General features: G+C 55.6%; 1 protein-coding gene across 14 annotated transcripts in view; it reads right to left on the bottom strand.

Moving 5' to 3' along the window:
• Positions 1-21,649, bottom strand: part of Kif1a (kinesin family member 1A) — an 88,635-nt gene that overhangs the window by 18,963 nt on the left and 48,023 nt on the right. For 4 of the 14 annotated variants that reach the window (XM_040752999.1, XM_013118458.3, XM_013118459.3 and 1 more), the window contains 17 exons: positions 20,427-20,607; positions 20,284-20,356; positions 20,018-20,111; positions 18,978-19,126; positions 18,433-18,611; positions 16,446-16,583; positions 10,822-10,940; positions 8,918-9,003; positions 7,925-8,063; positions 7,657-7,825; positions 7,407-7,497; positions 6,895-7,013; positions 5,980-6,035; positions 5,166-5,274; positions 4,681-4,747; positions 4,497-4,581; positions 2,235-2,340 (listed from right to left, as the gene is read on the bottom strand). In XM_040752999.1, coding sequence (XP_040608933.1) covers positions 2,235-2,340; positions 4,497-4,581; positions 4,681-4,747; positions 5,166-5,274; positions 5,980-6,035; positions 6,895-7,013; positions 7,407-7,497; positions 7,657-7,825; positions 7,925-8,063; positions 8,918-9,003; positions 10,822-10,940; positions 16,446-16,583; positions 18,433-18,611; positions 18,978-19,126; positions 20,018-20,111; positions 20,284-20,356; positions 20,427-20,607 — 1,960 coding nt within the window. Of the gene's footprint in view, positions 1-23; positions 51-2,234; positions 2,341-4,496; positions 4,582-4,680; positions 4,748-5,165; positions 5,275-5,979; positions 6,036-6,894; positions 7,014-7,406; positions 7,498-7,656; positions 7,826-7,924; positions 8,064-8,917; positions 9,004-10,821; positions 10,941-15,452; positions 15,708-16,445; positions 16,584-18,432; positions 18,612-18,977; positions 19,127-20,017; positions 20,112-20,283; positions 20,357-20,426; positions 20,608-21,649 lie in introns of all 14 variants that reach the window. The other 10 variants (XM_013118453.2, XM_013118456.2, XM_040752996.1 and 7 more) reach the window with 4 other exon arrangements.

The following is a 21,649-nucleotide window of genomic DNA, read 5'->3' as shown; positions in this document are numbered from 1 at the left end:
AAACCAAGGGACAGAAATGGTACCTAGGTATGTCCGAATCAAGAAACTGCCTGCAAAACATAAACAACCACACGTTAGTGAAGGGGCTGCGGGAGGGCAGCGGGACAGCAGGGTAGCAGCAAGCGGCAACAGGGACAGCCGCCAGTGGCTGGCAGACCCATTCGGGGTGGGGCGTGGGGGGGCTGCAAAGCAGGGACCACGGAGCAGGAAGAGGCCCGGGATTGGCAAAGCGCGTGGTAGCCTGAGGCCCCGGGGCAGAACTGGGGCCAGGCCCAAGCCTCAGCCTCCATATGGTGGCTGGTCTCTGAGCAGCCTGGCCGCCAAAGGCTCCTAGGATGTCAGCCGTGTCCAGGGGACAGGAAGCTGGCCCCAGTGGGCCCTGGGAAAGAAGGTCACGGGCTAAGGAGCGTGCCTGAGACTTCTCTAGGGTAGAAAGGGCTGGGGTTGCATCAGCGGGAACAGCAAGGGCAGGAGCCAAGCGAGGGGCCACATCTGTCTTCCCGCTTCCTGGTACCCAGGGCCTCCATCCTAAGAGTGGGGTTGGAAGGGGAATAGGACAGAAGCTAATCAGTCCAGGGCCTGGGCCGAGGCTGTTTAACCAAAGTTCTGCCAGCTGAGGGACAATGAGTCTTGACCTCCTAGTTGTCCTCTGCCTAGCCAGGGTGAAGGATAGCGGGGCTGGTGGGGGAAGATAAGAAGACACCAGCCACAAGGTCCTCAGCACAAGGAGACAACTAGAAAGGGAGGCCCAGAAGGCTCCCACCTACCCACTGACCTCCGGCCCCACCCCTCCCCCTTTGCTCCCAGAATGTCTTGCAGTGCGTGGTCAGAGGTCAAGGGGGTTAAGTTACTCCCAGACCCCAAAGCACCTCTTGGCACTCAGTGGCAGACAGGCCCTACCAGCTCCTGCCCTGCCTCTCTGCCCAGGCACAGCAGCCTACACTCATGGGCAGCACCCACATTGGGAGTCATCCGGCTGTCTGCCTCCTCCGCAGGGTGCATTTGCAGAACAAGAGGAGACGGACGACCAGAGGAAGCTCTAGGTCCCAGCGCCTGTCAGATCGGGCTCCCCTGCTGCTCCTCGATGTGCGCTCCAGCCTATCCCTCATAGTGCCTTCTTCCCAAGAAAACACCTCCAGAAGCACAGGGTGAGGACCAGAGCCGTATGTGTACACCCTAGTCTCCGTCCTGCCCTGTCCACTGTTCCCGCTGCTCGGCCCTGGCTCCCCACTGAAGCTGCCTGTGGTGCTTAGGGGAGGACCTCCTCTGGTCCCTCCTCAGGACCAGAAGTGGAGCTCTGGGCCCAGGAGTTGGCAGAACACAGGCCACTCCTGGGACTCTGGGTCCATACAACACCTCACAGTGGTGGGATCCTCCTTTACCTCTCCAAGGGTGTCATACCCTCAAAAAATGTTTTGCCACAAATGGTCTCAGCTATAGTTCCTGGGTCAGCTCTTGGCTTCTTGGCACTGGGCTAAACTGAGTCACTGAGGAAGAACCAGACTGGGGCTCAGCCCCTGCCAAACACCCAGAAGTCCTTGGAAGACTGTGTCCCAGGCAATTTTGTCCAGTTGGGGCATCCACCCCGGCAGGATGACACTGGCCCTTGGCAGCCTTTGTGCGACCTCTGTCATACCCATGCACCTTGGCAAACCCTTCAGGGCTGCTAGGAACATCTCAGGGGCCCATCCCTCTACTGTTCGAGTGGAGATGGGAGCTGGGACTCTCCGGAGCTTGGAAAGTGATGAGAATTGTGTGTTAAGTGGTGACCCACAGTCATCTGTGCTCAAACTGCTCATGCTAACTCTGTGGACTCCGGACTGTCCCCTTGACCCCACCCGTCCCTGGGTTCCCTGCCAGAGGCTTCAGACCTGTTCACAGCAGTGTGGTCCTCAGAAACATGGCCTGTGTTAGCTAGTCTCCCACCCCATGCCACCACCCACCCACCCACAAACTCCCAGGGACAGGCCGCTGAGCCCATGCTGGCCCTCATCAGGTGACAGGATGATGTGAATGCATAAACCAGAGATGGGGAAGTGCGAACACGGGAGCAGAGAGACTTGGAGGCCACCACTCACTGCTCTGTCCCTCTAGGCGTCAGAAGGAGGGTGTAGGCCTGGAGCTGGCCATGGCGTGAGTGGCTGGGTCAGCAGACACCATGGCAGGCTGGCAGTTGACCTGTTCGGGAGCCGGTCAGCAGGGGTCATGGCCCTCTCACCCTTCTTGTGACTCACCGGTCATCCTGGGCTGGGCGGACATATCCGGATGAGAGGATGTTGAGGGACAAGATGTTGGGGTCAATCAGAGATTCGTCAGTTTCTGGAGTGTTTCGGATGCGACCTGTGGGAAGGGCAGTGGCTGGGTGTCATGGCCCCAGGAAGTCTAGCGGTCCAGTTATACCGGCCTCTGGACAGAAGCCAAGGTGGCAAGTTCCCTCTGTGACTGTTGACCAGACAGTAGCAGACACTAGGGTGGACAGGGAAGCTGATGGGGACCTGGTGGCTCCTGTGACATGGCCAGTGCCCCCCTGCTCTGTCTCCTTCCAGCAGAGGGCTGCATTCTATTCTTCGACTCTAATTACACTTCCTGGTGGATCTCAGCTGCCTAGTTTAGCGAGCTCAGGGCTTTCCACCTGTGGGACGAGGAGACCTAGGCCAGATGAGGGGATAAGCCTATTCCATTTTACGCTTAAAATAACCACAACGAAGAGAGAAAGCAGTATTGTCCATGAGTATGTTTTTCATGCACCAGACCTCTCCCGAGCCTCAGAGATGCCTGCTTATGGAGTCTACCTGTCTGTCTGTGAGACAGACACTTCATCTCATAATTCCTCACCCTGGAAGTGACTTCCTGCTCATTTAAAGGAGCAGGCAGATGGCTCACAAGTCCTCTGCTCTGGCCACAGAGTGGCCAGCTTCCTTCTCCTCTGCTGCACGTTCTGGGCAGTCCTACCCGGTTCCCTGCAGCTCTGCAGCATGAGGATTCTAGAAAGAGGAGGCAATTTGGGGTTCCTCGGCCAGTTCTTTCTTGATGCCAGACTCTCCGGGGCTTGGGATACCATGACAAGGAGGAGTTTAGGGCAAGGAGAGCCTGCTCAGAGCAGATACTCAACCCTGGGGAACTGGCCTCTATAGAGCTCTCTGCCTGAGGATCTGATGGACACACTTGGGCAGGACACAGAGGAAGGTGGGGACTAGGCAAGGGTCATTTATATCTCTCAAAGGCCACCTATATGGAGCTCATGGCCACCAGGGTCTCTTGTCTTTCCTCCATTTTGCTGGTCCCTCTGTACAATGTCCACTTCACAGAGCCTAAAAGACCCATGCCTTCCAGGGAGGGATGCTAGACTTGGGATCAGCTGTAACCTGAATGGGACCAAATGCTCACAGCAGTATGTCCCCTACTTCTGTTAAGTCCCCATGGCCACCCCAATGGCAGCTTTTGGTGTCTGTATTTTTAGAAGAGGGGAAGGAGGTGAGATTTAAGGGCTGTCCATCAGAGTGGGAGGACAGAGTGGGGGTGGGGACACCACTGGATGACAGCACAGGCAGAGCTGGCCCCACTCCAGAGATAGCTTGGTTCAGAAGCCAGGTACTAAGCCTGACCTTAGCACTGGAATTTCAGTTTGGACTCTCCCCATAGGACATTCTGACCACTGGTTTCACGCTTTTTCTGATCCCTGACAGAAAATCTGTGAAACACAAGTGTCCATCCTGGTACCCAGGCCAACCATCCACAAGCCTATATGTGGGGACACAGGATGATAGGTCAGTCTGAGGACGTCGGTCCTGAGATCCTACCTACCCAGGAGTGGGAGGAGATTCTAGATAGATATGTCTCGGCCGCAGGGTGGAGGAGCCTCAAACTGGGATGGATATCTACCCATGTTGCCAAATGAGGGTCAGAGGACAGTTTGGTCAAGCAGAGTTCAAAAGAGGAGGTCACAGAGAAAGACAGTGTTCTTGTCTTCCCTAGCAAGGTGTTCTAGAGTCCCGGCCCCACAGCACAGCAGTGTCACTAGCCAAGCTGAAGTTGTCCTGGAGTGAGTTTGGTAGCCCTACTGTCACATGTCTGATACCATCAAAACGCATGGAGCCCGCCCCACAAAGCCAAGGGTTGGAGTTAGTCTTCCACAAGCTAAGGACGCTCGGGACTATAGCCACCTCCCAAGACCAGGCAAAGCAGGGAAGGACTCTGGAGTGCCCCGGACAGCATGCTTGTTGCTGGCACCCTGATTTCCAGGACTGTGACACCTGGTAGTTTTCTGCTGTCTAAAGCCATTTAGTTGTGGTACTCTTTCAATGACTTGAAAGGCAACACAGGCTAGGTAGATACTTGGGATTGTAACACAGGCCCAAGGTTCTCCCTTTTAGGCGATAGGCTGAGGCACAGAAAGGCTTCGTGGCCTAGCCACAGGCACACAGCACAGGGCAGAACTGTAGTTAGAACGCAGGGTTTTGTCCACTCCTGATGTAACCCCCACCTGCCCCACTCACCCACAACCAGCTCTCGCACTTCCTTCCAGCGGATGTGACTTCCTGTCTCATGCAACAGCGTCACGGTTATCCGTCTCTGGATGCCCTGCCACACGCCAGGAGAGGGAATGGTCAGGTGACACCGGGGAGACAAGGGATTTCGGGGGCGGGGCAAGGCTAGAGGAGGGTAGGTAAGGCTCCCCACCTGGTGGAGAAGGAAGGTCCCCATGCACGGCATACCGCCACGGTGATCTACCACAGCGGGGATGTAACTGGAAAAGACGGTGACAGTGAGATGCAAAGCCCCTCCTCCCCCCTTCCCCCTCCCCCAGTATCATAAATCCCGGCCCCAGAGTCTGCAGAGCTGAGCTCATTGCCCACCGCCTTCAGGAGAGCAGGTCCTCCTGGCTGGCTCTCTACAAACAGCTCAGCTCTCATATTTTTCCTCATACCCTACAAGTCAGAGATTACACCCGATGACCTGGGCATGGATGTGTCATGGCTCCCGTGCTCTGTGCCTCAAGATTGGGACGCTCAAGGAGAGCCTGGGCCTCCCCGGACATCATCTCAGAGTCCCCTGTTCCTCCTTTCCCATGCTAGTCACTGTGCCTCCTCAGGGGCTCCCAGTGCCCTTCTCCTCCTCTTTAATCGGACTCCTGGACCCCAAGCTGGTGCCCAAATATCACTCACTCGCCATTGGCTTCCAGCTCACAGATCTCGAAGTAGACCAGCAGGTCGTACTTGCAGTGGCAGGGACCTGGGGAAGGTCGTGTCATCGTACTGAGCTTAGTGGCAGGCACTAGGAAGATGAGAAAACAGTGGGTCACTCACGGAGAGGGCAGCAGAGGCTGCACAGACACAACTTGCCCAAACAGAGGCGCCCAACTGGAACACCCACGGCCACGTCACACCTAGCTCTGCTCAGTCCGGGGCGGGAAACCTGGCACCGGTCTCAGGTGTGCGCCACTTAATGCTCTCTATACCCAAGCAGGAGCATGTGGCTTCACACAGCTGCGTATGAGGATGGTGGCTTGAGACTCCACCACTAGGGCGGCGGAGACACTGCTCAGTGTCCTATGGCATGCACGGGACCCCGCTGCCTGGCCTGTTACCTGAGCTACACTTGGCCACAGCAAAATCTATCAGTCCAAGTCTTGCCAGCACCAAACCTCATCCAGCAATCCCTAAACTCAACGCTGCTGGCTCTCCAATATGTCTACCTCCTGACAGCTTCTGCCCACACCCCCCCCCATTCCTGGGCCCAACCATGTCTGTCCACAGGGCCCTTTGTGAACTAAGTCCCCTCATCATGCCACCTGTCACTGGGTGTAAATATCTCCCTTGTGGACAGAGCTGAACAACAGAGCAAAAAGTCGTTATACACGCCACAGGACAGAAAGCGTCTGCTATGTCATCTGCGGCCTGAAAGACCGTTACATTCAGAGCAGGTCCACCCACACTTGCACCCGGACTTCCCCACTGGACTCAGGAGAACCCCACCCACCTGGCTTGGATAGCGGCATGACCCGGGGGAAGTGGCGACGTGAGGGCCTCAGGGGGCTGTGGAGGAAAGGCAGAGTGAGCAGACCTTAGGTTGGTGTCTGAGTCCTGGGGCAGCCTCGGGCAGGGCGGGCTCATCAGAACGCATTCATGTGTCCCTTATCCCCCGTCCTGTCAGACTCAGGAGAACCCAGGTCTCTGTACATGCTTACATATGAAAGGAGGAACTCTTAGGGCCCAGACACCATCCTAGAGGCTCCATGAGGCCCAAGGGACTCAGTGCCCCAAATAATCCCTGTTGCCTCCCTCTTCCGTTCCCATACCCTGGGTATCCCTCACTGTGAGGTCTATTCAGCTGAAGAGAGATGGAGTTGAAGAGGAGCGAAGACCTCGGGGTGGCTGGCATTGCCATCCCGCCTCCTGGACCCAGGGTGAGATGGCTTACAGGTACCTTTTTTTTTTGTTTGTTTGTTTTATGAGACAGGGTTTCTCTGTATTGTTTTGGAGGCTGTCGGTTCAGCCCAGCCTGGAACTCACAGAGATCTGCCTGCCTCTGCCTCCCGAGTGCTGGGATTAAAGACTTGCGCCACCACCACCCGGCTGGCTTACAGGTACCTTAACCTCACATCCCAGCCTCTTGAGACTTCCCTCTGTCCCCTCCCCCCCCAAAGAATGAGGGAGTCGGACAGATGTTCCCTTCCCGGAAGTGGCCAGTGGGCAGCAAAAGCTGGTTACGCCCTGGATGCTTCCTGTGCTTGGCTGATGGCCAAGGCTCTGAGAGCAATAGTCCTTAAAACCCAGTTCCAAAGGGGAGAGGAAGGCACGGGCTATGCCATCCCAAACAGCTAACGAGAGGGCATCAGGAGCATGGCCTCTGTAGCCTAGAGACAAGGACACTTGGGTGACCTAGGCAGACGACCTGAGCACGTCCTTGCAAAGAGGTGGGAATGGGTGCTGCTGGTAGTGGCCGAAGACCTCAAACACAATGGGCTGGCTCTTGATGTACTCGATGAAGGACTTGGTCACCTCTACTGCAATCTAGAAGGAAAAGGGGGAGGTGCGGGTCGTATCTCAAAGTGCTTAGTGTCCGTGAAAACACAGCACTCCAGGCCCTGCCCTCAGCACCAAGTCCAGCCATGTGATCCCTGGGGGTTCTGAGCCAGTGGCTGCTCAAGGCTGACTGTGACAGTTTTCAGGAGCTCTATTATTCTGACCCTAGGATCCAGTTTCAAACAGCACAGAAGCCCCTCCCCCCCCCCCCCCCGCTACCTAGCTGTAATGTCAGTATCCCAGCATGACAGTGGAGGGTCACCACCCAGTGCCAGACCGCCCGCAGGACAGCTCAGAGCAGAAAGAATGGATGGGAAGGGAAAGCCATGTTTAGCCTTGTAGAAGGCCCTTGGGTGTTGGGGGATAAGGGCCAGGACCTACATTTTGGACATGGTAGAAGCCGAGAGGGGGTCCCCTGCCAGTGTTCTTCAGGGGCTCAGTGGAGAAGGCCTCATCGTGGCGGTGGATAAAGCTGCAGGTCAAGAAGAGGGAGTTGGAGCAAGGACCTGCGGCCTCACTGGGCATCGCGTAAGCCTACATGGCCCCCCCCCCAGCACAGCCTAGGTGGCTGCGTACCCCTCAGGAGAGCACCCTCCCTCCCAGCAGCCCAGGGTACAGACAACGGGCTCACTTGAACTGGCAGAAGATGTCGGCATATTCAGCAGAGATACTGGATGCCTGCAGGACTGTCACACGGAAGGTGAAGGTGCTGCCTAGGCGGAGGTGGTCCAGGGCTGTGTCCAGAGGCCCATCCAGGGCAGTCTTCTCAGGGCTGTCTAGGAGGCCTTCAGGAGTCACGGCTGTTGGGAGCCAGAGCAGAGCGACGGAGCCTCTAGATTCCATGCTCTTCAAGCTGCGGCCCCACACGCCCGTGTCCCACACAGTGGGGCTGCACCTACCTGAGCAGGTGTTGTTGTTGACCTCATCGGCCGAGGGCCCGGAGTCAGCACCCTGACCCTGGCCTTCTACAATTCGCAGCTCCTCCTGGGAGGTCCCTGAGCGGGACATCCCTACCACAGGGCAGGACTCAGACTGGAACTGTGAAGACAGAGCCAGAGAAAGTCAGGAAGCTAGATGGCTAAGCTAAAGCCGCCCTGTCACAGGCTATAGAGATCTGTGCACCGGGACCGGGGTCTTTAGGGCCCTAAGCGGGCCTTGTCACTGGCCCCTCAGACGCATCAGTCACTCTCTAGGCCTCCACTCCCATTGCCATGAGAGGCCCACTTTGACTCTCTGGTTCAGACGAGCTGAGGTGTAAACTGCCTGGGAGGAACATACTGCCTGCCTCAGTGCAAGAGACACAGTGAAGGGAGGCTGGGAGCCATTCCTGGCCTTCAGTTCTAACCCCAGGGCACCAGGGAACTGGGGCAGGCCACAGGCAGACTCTTCCATCTTGGACATCCTCAGACTGAGAACCTGAACCAGACAGCTAAATTAAGCTCGTCTGGGAGGGGCACTGCATGGGATCAATCCCTCCACCGTCTCCTCAGGCAGTCCTTTCTGTGTGGGTCAGAGGGTGACCTCAACGGGGCTGTGCTCATTCTCACAGGACTGGGGGAAGGCAGGGAGAAGGGTGGTAGAAAATATATGGGAACCCCGAGAACAGCTACCCAAGAGGAGAGAATGGGGGTGCCTGTTCTAAAAGCTGCCTCCACTCACCAGCTCTAACCCTTGCTGTGTGAGACTCGGGAAGACGGTTGGACCAAGTGGGTCATGACAGACTGGGGAAGAGACATTGTGTGTTTCAGACAGCAAGGGATGGGACAGGCACAGTGCTCAGGGAGAGAGAAAGAAAAGACTCCAAGCCCATGGGACCCTGCCAGAGCTGGCCCTTAGAGCCTAGGGTTCAGTGGAAGGGGCTCCTCAGTAGACAGGGCAAGACTTCATAGTACCTTTTCAAAATGCTGGTCATCAAAGGAGATTTTAGCAGTCCCTGACTGACGGACACCCGAGCCATAATCCGGAGCCTCTTCATCAGCTGCAAGAGGAAGAAGCAAGCGGTTGGCCAGCTTGTTCTCCATGTGAACACAGCCAGCCAAACGGTCCCAGGACCTTGGAGAGGGTATAGGAACCAGGTGACCAGATTCTTTCTTTCTTCCTCCTTCCTTCCTTCCTTCCTTCCTTCCTTCCTTCCTTCCTTCCTTCCTTCCTCCCTTCTTCCTTCCTTTCTTTCTTTTGATTTTGGTTTTTCGAGGCAGGGTTTCTCTGTGGCTTTAGAGGCTGAACTAGCGCTTATAGACCAGGCTGGTCTCGAACTCACAGAGATCCGCCTGCCTCTGCCTCCGCCTCCCGAGTGCTGGGATTAAAGGAGTGCGCCACCAACGCCCGGCTCAGATTCTTAACTGTACTGAGCAGCCAGCATCACCACCTGCAGATCAGGAGTCAGAAGGACACACTGACCACCAGCGTATATTACCTCAGGGACCCAGAGGGATGTCCTTGTCAAGACCCACTCATCATGAGCCACAAGCCCTACACTGTCTGACCTGTCCCAGGTGTTGGGGAGAACCCCTCTCGATCCCTTCCACCACCTTCTCCAGAGCCCATGGGCCCTACCATGTCACCTCCAGCTTGTGAATACTCCTCTACCACCCAGTCAGCCAACAGTGCCTGATAGTCAGGACAAACCCAATGGGGTTCAGAGGATGAGCTGACCCCAACCCATGGACGCAGGGCAGAGCAGGGCAGGGCAGGGTAGGGCAGGGCAGGGCGGGGGTGACTAGATTGTGTTTCCTGAGTTCCTTTCTTGCATTGCCACAGGTAGGGAAATACTAGTTGTGACTCAAATACAGTGAAATCCAGTGTCTTCATACATGATCTAGGGAATCATAGTCTCTTTTCCTGAATATGACTCAGGGAACAGTGAGGCTGTGGTTGCTCACAGGCCTGGGCTCTGAGCCCCACAAACTTCCTAACTACCAACCCTCTGCTGATACACAGCACCCACTGAGTCCCACCGGGTTTACAGTGGCAGCCCTTTGAGGTAACCCTCAGCTTAAATTTGGAGAGAGGGTCATTCAGCAGCCCTCGCAATGACCCCCTAAAGGTCTTTATCACTGAGAATAGAGCAGGATAGGCACGTCTTCTACAAGGGCTGTGGACGAGCCCCTTGGCTTCTAGGAATACATGGACAACATGGAGACAACTACCTAGTGTGTTTGGGAACTGCTAAGTCAGACAGGAGGAGGAGGGCCTGGCAAGATGGAGGAGGAAGGCCCCCAGGAAGGAGGCACCCCTCAGTGAGGATGTCTCAGTAACACTTTCCAGCAGTGTGGCCAGGGTGGTATCGAAGTCTGGGCTCTTCTACCAGGTCATGATCCAGCCACCCCTGGCTTTCCTAGCTACCTGGGGCCTCTGGACCAGCACTGGGCGGGGACTAGCAGTCTGCAGGTTCCCTTGGCTGTGGAGAAAGCGGGGGGGGGAATGGGCTGGGCTAGAGGGCAGCCCGTGTCTCTGGGAGGCAGCAAGGTCATCTCTGGGTCCACCTGAATGTGTGATATGTGGGGGCTCCAAGCCAGAGCAGGTTCAGGCATCCTGGGCCGAGCCTGCGTGGCTGAGATGCACCCATCCAGTCCGGGAGAGTCTAGGAGGCCAGCGCCAAGGGCTCAACACAGGAGACGCTTCCTCCAAGCTCCACCCGCCTACCTGCCCGGGAAGGGGAGAGTTTCATGTTGGCCACGGGGAGGCCGGGAGTCCAGCGGAAAGCCGGCTTCATACTGGCTCCCGCACAGTGTCCTTCCCCCCACGTTTGCCTACAAAGGCAAAGCCCCCCCAAGGGACGCAGAGCCGCACACACCTGAGATCGCCTGCACCGCCACACGGAGGAAGCCTTTCACCTCTCCCTTCTCGCTGACGATGGCCACGCGGTGCACCAGGGGCACAGGGTACAGCAGGTTGCTCAGGTACACGAAGGCCCTGCAGGAGCAGAGCCACAGTCACAGGCCACCCTCAGGGTGGGCTTTGAGCTACAGCAGTGACGCCAAGGCCGGCTCACACACACCCTGAAGCTGCAAAGCAGAGCAAAGCGGCGAGGCAGCCAGGGCGAACGCAGTGCAAGGGGGGTTGGGTGGGGGGAGGGTTTTCAGGGCTCAGAGGAGACAGGAGGCAGAGGCACGGAGAGGAAGGAATGGGCCTCAGTGCGTGGAGGGCACAGCCCAGCTCAGCCTGGACTCGGCTGTCTGAGAACAGCCGAAGAGGGGGGTTTCAGCCTGCTTCAAGGGTTGGAGGACCTGGGCTGACCTGGGACAGGCTAGCAAGCCTCAATGTTTAAGAGTATGGATGCCTACTTCCCGCTGGGCTCCATCAAGCAACTCCTCCACGGAGCTCCATTAACGAACACCTGTGTCCTCTCAGCTTACCTGGAGGCCAGACACAAGCCGTCCCTAAGTGTCACCCTTCTTAGGGCAGGTGCAGCTCAGAGTGTGTGCCCGTCACTCAGAAGTCTGGGCCCTGCCTGACCCCCACCTTCCAGTCAACGCTGCCTACCGCGAGAGTCTTGCTGGTATCCTCTCAGTTGGCCTCTCCCACTGTGCCTTCTATGTGTCCCCGTCACACAGAAGTCCCCACACCCTCAGTGGTGCCCAGGCTCCTTACAGAATCATCTAAGCCCTGAGAGGTCCAGCATGGCCAGCCCCATCTCACTGCCCCCAAGTTCAACCTCCCACACGGGGCAATGGGTCCCTGTTACCTGTCTATTCTCACCACAACAGCCCATTTCATCCTCTGGGCTCCATCTTCTGACTTTGAGAATTTGTAGGCTTTCTGGTTTTCTGTACTTTTAATATATAGCAGAGCTCCCGACAAGTTGTTCCAGCAAAGCCTTCAAAGTCAGGCCTCAGATGGGGGAAGGAAGCTCTCTCAAGAGGCCTCAGTGGTCCCCTGGGCGACCTCTCTGGGACTTTCCCTAGCACAGTGCCCTCTCAGGAAAAGCTCGAGCCCAAACCCCTTTGTTCAAGGTACCAGTCGGGGCATTGTGGGAAGGATGCAGAGAGGAGCCCACAGAAGACTGTGAGGGATTACCCACACTAGGGCCACGTGAAGGCCCTGTGATGGTTGTTCAGGGCCCCTGAGTCCGAATGAAACCCACCTCTGCCGTCCCAAGGCACTGACCACCTAGGTTTCCTCTCTAGAGGGCTAGGGAGGCGGTGTCACAGCACTTGCTTGGAATCAACAGAGCCCAGGTTCCGGGCTATCCGGATGTGCCCTACTGGCACTATGGAGACACCCCAGTTCTGTGAGCACCCATAGGGGAGCTCAGAGATCTTGTACACTCACTTCTTAACCCTCACAGTCCAGAACTGAGGCAGGGCAAGGTTGTGACTAAGTCATATGGTTAGACTTCAGGAGGCAGCCATCCAGGCTCCCTACGGGGCCTATTGTAAAGTGGGGTGACCCCAGAGACTGCAGGACCAAAGGAAGAAATACATATCCTGGGACAGCGGATATCCCCCAATGCCTGGAAGGTAGTTTATCAACCTTGTCGTAACAGTGATACCCCTCGATTTAGCTAGTTGCGCTCTCCTCTCTTATGGATGTAAAGAGTCTAGAGTCTAGCATGGCCCATTAGAGCTGGTGGAATATGACACTCAGGCTCATTTCACTAGAGAAGAAACTGATGCATAAAAATATCAGGCAGTAACCAGGGGCGGCAGCAAGGGCCAGAGCTAGGATGGGACCCTCACGTTTCCCTCTAGTTAGCGCTCAGCCCTGCTGCTCACTGCTTGTCAGTGGCAACTGATCACAAATACATCTTGTATCTCCATCTTTTAGAACTTCCTCCCATCAGAGAGGGAAAATCCAGGCTGCCATGGCCCACATCCAAGCTGTAGGAACAATGTGGCCCACATCTAACACTGACCATAGCCCTGATCTCTCACCGGAGGCTGGGGTTATGCACTGAAAGAGACCCATTTGTAACTAAAGCCCCCGGAACCTCACGCTCCCCGCACAACTCAAATGGGAACTGTGGGTCTAGCTACAGCCGTTGGGTCAGATGTTGCAGAAGACAATGCCTGCCCGCCCCATCCCCGCTTTCTCTACGTGATCTATACAACCAGCACAGTCCACTTGGCACTGTGATGACGTCATTCTGCTAGAAGAGACCTCTGGACCTGGACTGTCTCTTAAAGGCAGTAACGTTTTTGAAGGGGCCACAGGCTGAACCTGGAAGACTTCTGTGCCCCACTCTGAGTAGAACTCACTCAGCCAGCACACCTGGGAGCCGAGGGTACCCGGGCGAACACTGCTCAGGGAGGCAACAGACTCCAGCCTTCTTCTTACCTGTCCTCCAGGCACAGAAACAACTAGAAGACAGTGTAAGCCACTGCAGGGCTTGGCATGCCACACCAGCTGACACCGGCTGCTCTCAAGGCCAGAAGGACACTGCCACAGCCACACTGGGCTAGATAAGGAGGCCTAGCATGGAGCTAAGAGACTCGGGGTTGCACAGAGCTATCAAGTGTAGCCTCTTGCTAGGTCAACATTTTCCCAACTGGTGCCCTCCCCAGCTCCTCCCCTGACTCTTAATGCTTGTCCTCCTCTCTGCAGTGCCTGTCCCTGTCCCCATCTTCTGGATGTGCATTAACTAGGAAATGGAAGCCTCTAAGCCCACTTCATCCGCCAACTCACCCACATCCCCAGGCCACCTGACATCTAACCACCGGAGCCCCTGGATGTGAGGAGGGCCCTGGTTATGGCCGTGAGACAACTGCCCAGGACCCAGAGCACCTTGAAGCAGACTAAAATACCCAAACGAGGGGGGGGGGCAGAGTGGGCAGAGCAGCATGTGTGGCGAGGCAGGAGGGGAGGAGGCAGCGCTAACCACAGATTGGTGAGGTGCAGAAACGCATGCTGGGACCCAGGGAAGCCTTTCCAGAGGGGACGAGAGTGGGCACCCCAATTTCGCTTAAGCTTTGGAGAGAGAGCCAGCAGCTACCAGAGGATAAAAGGAAAACCAAGGTGGCGCCCTCCTCAGGGCTGGGCCTGCATAGCTGCTGTGCGGAGAAGCCAATTCTTGCCAAACCAAAAAGGTCAGGGTGTTGCCAAATGAAGCCTTGCACAGAGCACCCCACAATACAGGGGGCCGGGCCTCTCATGGATGACTTTTGCTAAGTTTGGTCATTTTGTAAAATCTCAAATCCACAAGAGGGAAAACAAGGGTGGAAGGACCCAGCTCTTTTCATGAGACTGCAGAGCCCATACCCCATTTCTCCTCATCTTGTCTCCTGTGTTTCCTGACCCCTTGCCTACCTGACACCGGAACCACTCCTAGGGCCCAGCAGGCATGGGGAGTCTGGTACTATAGCCTAAGGCTTGTCGGGAGACGCCTGTGCAGAGCTTGTCTGCAATCTGCACCTCTTGCTTAGGCCCAGCAGGGTGAAAGGCCAGAGCCAGGGTATCTTGGAGGGAGAGGCTACCCATTTGTGTCCAGCTTGCGAGTTCATCGTAGCTAATGCCAGCCGATGACAGTTAGGAACACTGATCAAAGATCCTGGCCGGTGATATGGAACCTGCTACCTTCCGAAAGGGAGCGGGGCTCTCATACCAACACCTCCACTCAAGGAAGAAAGGAAGGAACGCCATAGAAAGATCATAGTCTGTCAGGACTTGTGCTCCAAGATCAAGAGTTCTGAAACGTCCGTTGTCCTAGAAGCAACCTTTCCTCAGCCTCTCTCACACCTATCCCAGGAAGTAAGCGGCCGTGTGTGTGAGTGTGTGTGTATGTGTGTGTTTGTGTGTGTGAGTGTGTGTGTCTGTGTGTGTTCTGTGTGTCTGTGTGTCTCAGTAAAGGGCATGTGCTCATATCACCAGGCTGGCCTAGGAGGTCAGGGGCTTGGAGCTCTTCTCACCTGCCAGGCTCTACAAAATTAAGGCAAGTAGGTGGAGGCCCTTCCTCCCCTGCCTGCCCTGGGTGGCCCATAGCCCTGCTCTCAGAACAGAGTGGCGCTGAACACATAGGGTACCTTTTCTTTGGACAACAGGGGAATAAGCAGAACCGGCCTCAGCTGAATCAAGCTGATTCCCAAGACAAGGGTTTGGGGCATCCTGCCCGGGGACATCTTTCTTCCCCTCTCAAATGTCCCTTGAGCCCTGAACAGGGAGTCAGGGAGTCTTGGTGATTTCCTATGGCCACTTCAGGAACTATCCCAGGCACTCAGAGTGGGTACCGGGAGCTCTTGGCTGCAGTTAGGTGCTCCAAGCCCCAATGTCTCCTGCCACTGGCTTCAGACTTCCCCGCTGAGCCAGAGCATCCATCTCCCACCGTGAAGACACACGGGGAGCCCGGCTCTCTCAGCCCCTCAGAGGCGAGCCCTAGCCTGCATGGCCCAGAGGGTCCGGTGTCTGCCCTGATACCCGATTAAGCCACAGCAGTGCTCCTATGCAAAAGAGCTGGTTCCTCCCCAGCATGCGTGCCTCAACCTCACCAACCTTCCTACTAAACTGAACAGGGGGGGCCGGTCGTAAAACGGGTCCCGGCCGTCGCACAGCGTGTGCTCCGGAAAGACGTCGTCCTCCAGGTCCTCCTCCTCCTCCTCCTCCTCCTCCCCCACGCTCTGCTCCTCGGCAGGCTCGGTGGTGTCGGAGTCGGGGCTTGAGAAGGTGGGGGAGGGGGTGAGAGCAGCCATGCGCTCGCTCATGCATGTGTTGAGAAGAGGGTAGCTGTTGCAGCCAGAGATGACTGAACTGAGGTTAGTACGACAAGACAGAAAGAAGTTAACACCAGCTACTCCAGGGAAGGTGGGGTGGGGCGGGGCGGGGCAGGACAAGGAGGACTTCTGTTTAAAACCAAACACCAACCATCAAGAAACGCTGCTTTGAAAGACAGAGAACAAAAACGCACCCAAACTCCCGGCTGGGAAGAGAAAACTAAACAAAACACCCCAGACTAACAACAACAATGGAATCCATGGTCAGTAGAAGGCTCTGGAAATCACCACCAGCAAGTATGAGTGAGGTGAGGGTCCAGGCTGGCCATGGCCAAAGCTCTTTGAGAACCTCCTCGGATGACATGGGCGTCGGAGACTGGGTGCAGACACCAGATTGGAAAACAAGGAAGGAGCTGGTAGTCTCTAACCTTGCCTCTGTGTTCCCACCCCCAAGATGCCAGTGACCTAGAATGCCTGCTTTAGGCCCCTGGGTGCTTGGGCAACACACACACACACACACACACACACACACACACACACACACACTCATGGACATGTATCATAATAGGTGTAGTCAGTACTAACAAGATGGCACCCCAGGTCTCCTACAAACGCTGGGCCTACAGGTACCTGATGAGGAATGGCTGACTTAAGAACAAACTTGAAATATGGCTCCTTCTTGACTTCAAGCCAGGACAGTTCAATGTCTGGGCTCTAACCCCACTGCCATCTCTCTCTCTCACTTTCTCTGCAAGGACAGGGCAGAGGTACCCACCTGCCCACCAGCCGGAACCAGGGGAAACGGTCATAGAAGGGATCCCCGCCTGTCACCACGTTGTCACAGTCTTCAACGACGCTGGAAGGCACCTCTGCGGCCCTGTCATACATCTCCCGCATCAGGTCCAGGCGCTGCCTGTTGGGGTTCAAAGACCATGGAGGCTCAGACCAGTGCCCATAAGTAGCTTGGCACCCATTTCTCCTAGGGCATCAGACCCGGCCTGGCTCTGTCATCATCGTCTTGTCACAGTCACAGGCTCAGAGGTCTGCCAGCTAGTAACCCCTCGTGGTCCTCAGAACTCAGCACCCACAGGAAACATGTGAGTGAGCAGGCAGTTCACCACCAGGGCTCCCGAGTCTTCCCGTGCCAGCAGAGGTTAGCTGAAATCAAGGCAGAGCACAGCTGACAGCTGACAGAGAAGCAGGGACACACCCGACAGCATCTCAGAAGCAGACTGGTATCCTAGCCCTGCAGGCTCTTGTAGTGAGCTCAAGTGAGGCAGGAAGGGGATGAGAAGACAAAGCTTTGTGGTGGTGGTGTTGCTTTGTTTATCAAGACAGGGTTTCTCTGTGTAGCCTTGGCTGTCCTGGATCTCATTCTGTAGACCAGGCTGGCCTCAAACTCAGAGATCCACCTGCCTCTGCCTGCTGGGATTACAGGGGTGCGTCACCACTGCCCAGCAAGACAAAGTAGCTTTAAATCTCACCCCTGGGGTAGGACAAAATGTAGGAGGAAGAAAATGAGACTGTGCCCACCTAGGGCTCAGTTTGAGGGCTGTGTCCACTACTGATGGTGTTATATTCAACCTTACTTCTAGAGGGGTAAGTGTCCACTACTGATGGTGTTACATTCAGCCTAACTTCCTAGGAGGACAGAGAGCCTGTAGGCACATACAAATTGAACAAGAAAAAGGTGTGCCTGCTAGCCATGTTTTGCTGGCCTCTCTATCTAGCTCAGTGGTTCTCAACCTCCCTAATGCTGTGACCCTTTAATACAGTTCCTCACGTTGTGGTGACTCCCAAACCATAAAATTATTTTTATTGCTACTTCATAACTGTAATTTTGCTACCGTTATGAAACATAATGTAAATATCTGTGTTTTCCAGAGGTCTTAGGTGACCCCTGCGAAAGGGTCATTCATCCCCAAGGGGTCATGACCCACAGGTTGAGGACTTCTGGTCCAGCTACTCCCTAGAGATAGCTCATTGATGAGCCTGCCTTCTGCAAACAAAACAACAGACCCCAAGTCCAGACCCACTTCCCCTCATTCTAAGGTCTCACATACCTGATCCGTGTTCTGTCTGCCATAAATCAACTAGGACAGTGAGAAGCTAGGAAGGCCACTTGCCCAAGGCTGGCCTCATTCCAGGGAGCTGGTCCATAGAGACCAGCTGCCCCACATTTCCTCAGAAGTCCAAGGAGCACTCTGGCTTTCCTGCTCCTGGCCTGGCCTGGTGCCCAGTCATGGCCCTGCAGGGTTGTGCCTCATTTCCAGGGCTGTGAGTTTCTACTCTCCTCATGGCAGATGTCTGTGCCATCGCCCAGTCACTTTACACGTGAAGACTTGGCATGAGCTAGAGGAGGAGGCCGAGGAGGCAGAAGCACGCTCACAACACACAAGCAGCGGAAAACTTCGGCGATGGCGGGACACTACAGATACCCTTCCACCTGCCCAGGTCCTCAGCCTTCTGGGGACTGAGGAGATGATTTCCTTCAGGCATGCAGAGTGGAGAAGCCAGGGCACCCCTGTCTCTGAGGCTCTTGGCAGACCTGGCTGGAGACACTGAGCCACTTTCCAGTGCCCTCTGCTGCCTACGTGCTCCCTCAGAAGCAGAGCACAAACACCAGGAGACGCACCGCCCACCTCACGGCCCTCCTCACCGCCCACCCCACCGCCCTCCCCACCGCCCTCCTCACCGCCCACCCTACCGCCCTCCTCACCTCCCACCTCACCGCCCTCCTCACTGCCCACAGCCTCAAGCACCTGAGCTTCTCTAGTGTCCAGTAGTGGGTGGCCCCGTTCTTCTGGTCCTGCACCTCCACTGCCACAATGGTTCGAGGGAAGGGCCGTGTCTCTCGGTCTTTGGCGGCCTCTGGAGGCAGTAGGTCTGGCGGTAGCGGGGAGTAGAGGGTGTCTGTGAGGAGGACGAACTGGAACTGGACCTGGAAAGGGGCGGGAAATGACCGTTTATCCACGCCTTGCTGAGTGGAAGCCAGGTTCCCAGGGGCTTCTCCCCACGCCCCCGAGATCTCGGCTCTATGGTCCATAGTTCACCAAACTGTTCAAGCCATCACTGAAACATGGCTGACACCCCCTCACCCATCCCCACCACTACTTGTGGACTCCCAAGCAGAGCCAGCGAGAAATCAATTCCAGCCACCCCAGTGCCTCCTCCAACCTCCACTCTGGATACCCCGCTCAGGCAACGGCCCGGTCAGCTCTAGGGCTGGCTGAGTGTGCTGTCACAGGGTCGTGACTATAAACAACCAGCCCAAAACTCATGGAGAAACCCCTCTGATGGGTCCCACCTTCTTCTTCAGCTCCACACTGATGGCGTTGGCCTCCTTCAGGAAGATGGCATTGCCCCATAGCAGGTCCCGTAGAGAAGTGAACTGGTACCACTTCCATTTCCGGAAGGCCCACAGTGCAAGTTCACACTCCCGCTCCGTCCACTGGACTGTGGGAGAACCAGTGGGTCATCAAGGAAAGCCACAATACAAACTACCACAGCCCGAGTTCCAAAAGTTCAAGATGGCTTGTCAAGGCCAAAGCACCTACTGAGTGGACTCTGGACCCAGTCCACACTATAGCTGGTCTATCAGATAAAGAGTAGTCCCTCTGAAGTCACTGAAACCAGAGGTAGATGTTGAAGGTCAGGCTAACTTGGAAGACTTTCTGGGTTCTGGCTCTCTCTCCCCAGATAGAGGCTCTGGTCAGCCCCTGCCATGCTGGCCTGGAGGCCTTATGCTCTCAACCCTGATTTCATACTAAGTCCTCTTGGAATGGAGAACAGAGACCCCAGCAGAAAGACCAGCCAATCAAGTAGTGTGGGATGCCCCAGGTCACCCAAAGATTAAGTGGGCTCCCCAAATGAGTTTCCCTAATCGATTGAAAATCAAAGCATCTCAGGGGTCATATCCCCAGTGACAGCCACCTGCCTTGCAGGACTGCCAGTGGGGAGGGGCACTCTTGGGAGAGGAAGGGCAGAGGGGAGGCTCACATGCCCTCTGTTCATGGGGCCCTCCTGAAAAAAGGAAGCCTCAGATGAGTTGCAAAGTGAACCAGATCTTTGGTGGTCTCCACACTCCACACAGTGGATAAAGCAAGCCCTTGCCAGCACCCATGGCTCTGGCCCATTCCCATGAGCAAACATGTGCCTCGGTGTGTGTGAGATGTGTGGTCACTTGCTTCAGTACAGCCTCCCAAATCCTGTCCATATGACAGTACCCAGAATTAAGGAGGTTTATCTCCCAGGGCAAAAGTTTAGACCAGTCGACTTCCTTGGAGCCGCCTGGGACCTGCTCTTTCAGGCCACGCTGGAGGGAGACATGCCACCTTGAGTCCTTACCCTCATCCTCTGGCTCTTCCTCCTCCTCGTTCACCTCTGGGTAGTACCTGGAGTCCATCTGTCTCTGTAGGGCCTCCAGCTTACTCTCATAGTCCTGAAGAGACAGGCAGGGCCTGTGGCTCTACCACAGAGACCGAGACCGCCTCACCCCAGCCCAATGGAGAGCAAGAGAGGGAGCTGGCCAGCAGGGAGGGTGGCTAGAGGGAGCAGAGGTCCACTGTCCCAGTGTGCTAGGTAGGGTCTGGGAAGCTAGCAGGGATCCTCACCAGCCTCTGCTGCTCCAGCAGGTACGTGGCCTCTTCCCGTTCCCGCCGGTACTGGTCCTCCAGCTCCTGGAGCCTGCAAGAGAGCATCAGGTGAACACCAGGCCAGCGGACTCAGCAGGCTGGCAGCTGACGCTAGGCCTCACCTCTGCTCCATCTCCTGCTTCATGTCGATGCCCTGCTTCTCCAGCAGCTCACGCTGGGCGAAGGCCCAGTCCACTGGCTCAGCAGGTGTCTCTGCACAGGGAGTCCGCTCACGCTCTTGGCGGGCCTGCTCAGGGTGGTTGAAGCGGAACACGTGGCTTTTCCCCATGATGATGCGGTTTCCTGGGAGGTGGAGGCAAAGCCGGGCTTGGGGTACTTGTGGTTTCCAGGTACCCTCAAGGGATGGGCGAAGGAGAAAGAGAAAGGGGTACAGGTACTTCATTTGCCCGGGTATCCCAGCATCACCTACCTCGGGAAGACCATCCAGCACCCCCAAACCCTGGCTCCAAAATCGTCTTTCTCCTTTGAATGGGTCCCTTTGTTGTCTCCCAAATCCAGCCCCTTGACTATGTGGCTTAGTTTTTTTGTTTGCTTGCTTTTGGTTTTGCGAGACAGGGTTTCTCTGTGGCTTTGGAGGCTGTCCTAGAACTAGCTCTTGTAGACCAGGCTGGTCTCGAACTCACAGAGATGGGATTAAAGGCATGCACCACCACCGCTGGGTTGTAGGAGACATTTGGAAAAGTTTAGAGATACAGAGTATAGAAGCCCTAGGATGGTGTAAGGAGAGGTTAATTCTGGCAGAAAGAAGTTCAAAGGATTTGGATGCTGCTTGAAAATCAGATGTAAAGACTGCCTGTGAGGTTTCAGATGAGAACAAAAATCCCATTAGGACTTGGGCTAGAGGCTATCTATGTTCTGGCAAAAACAAGAACACCATGAACAAAAGCATGGCTATGTTTTGTCCATGTGCTAAGACTGTGTGAGAGGCTGGATGTTAAAGTGTTAGATTAATTAATTTAGCGGAAGAAATTTCAAGGCAGCGCACCATCCAGCCAGCCATGGCATTGACTTTAACAGCTGCTTTTGGCCAGGTTTACAGAAAGAATGGGGAGCAGTAACCAGAGCAGAAAGATTTGAAGACCTTGGGAGTTTTGGTAGAAAAGAAGCACATTTATATGTTAGAGTCAAGAAAGCCACGCACACAGGCTGTCTCAGTAAGTACTTCCCTGTGTCCAGTCATCCAGACACTCAGTGGCCACTACAGCCATGATTCAAGCTACTCCTCAAGCTGGCAGTAGGTATTAGCATTGTCCAAGTGATGCTGATTTTGCAGATAAGTGAATCATTAGAGTTATATAGTTACAGAGGCTTCCCAAGAGATTTC

The sequence above is a fragment of the Mesocricetus auratus genome, unplaced genomic scaffold (assembly GCF_017639785.1).
Source record: "Mesocricetus auratus isolate SY011 unplaced genomic scaffold, BCM_Maur_2.0 Super-Scaffold_100010, whole genome shotgun sequence".
NCBI classification, from domain to species: Eukaryota; Metazoa; Chordata; class Mammalia; order Rodentia; family Cricetidae; genus Mesocricetus; species Mesocricetus auratus.
Note: the sequence above shows the minus strand (reverse complement) of the source record. Positions and strands in the feature narration are given on the sequence as shown.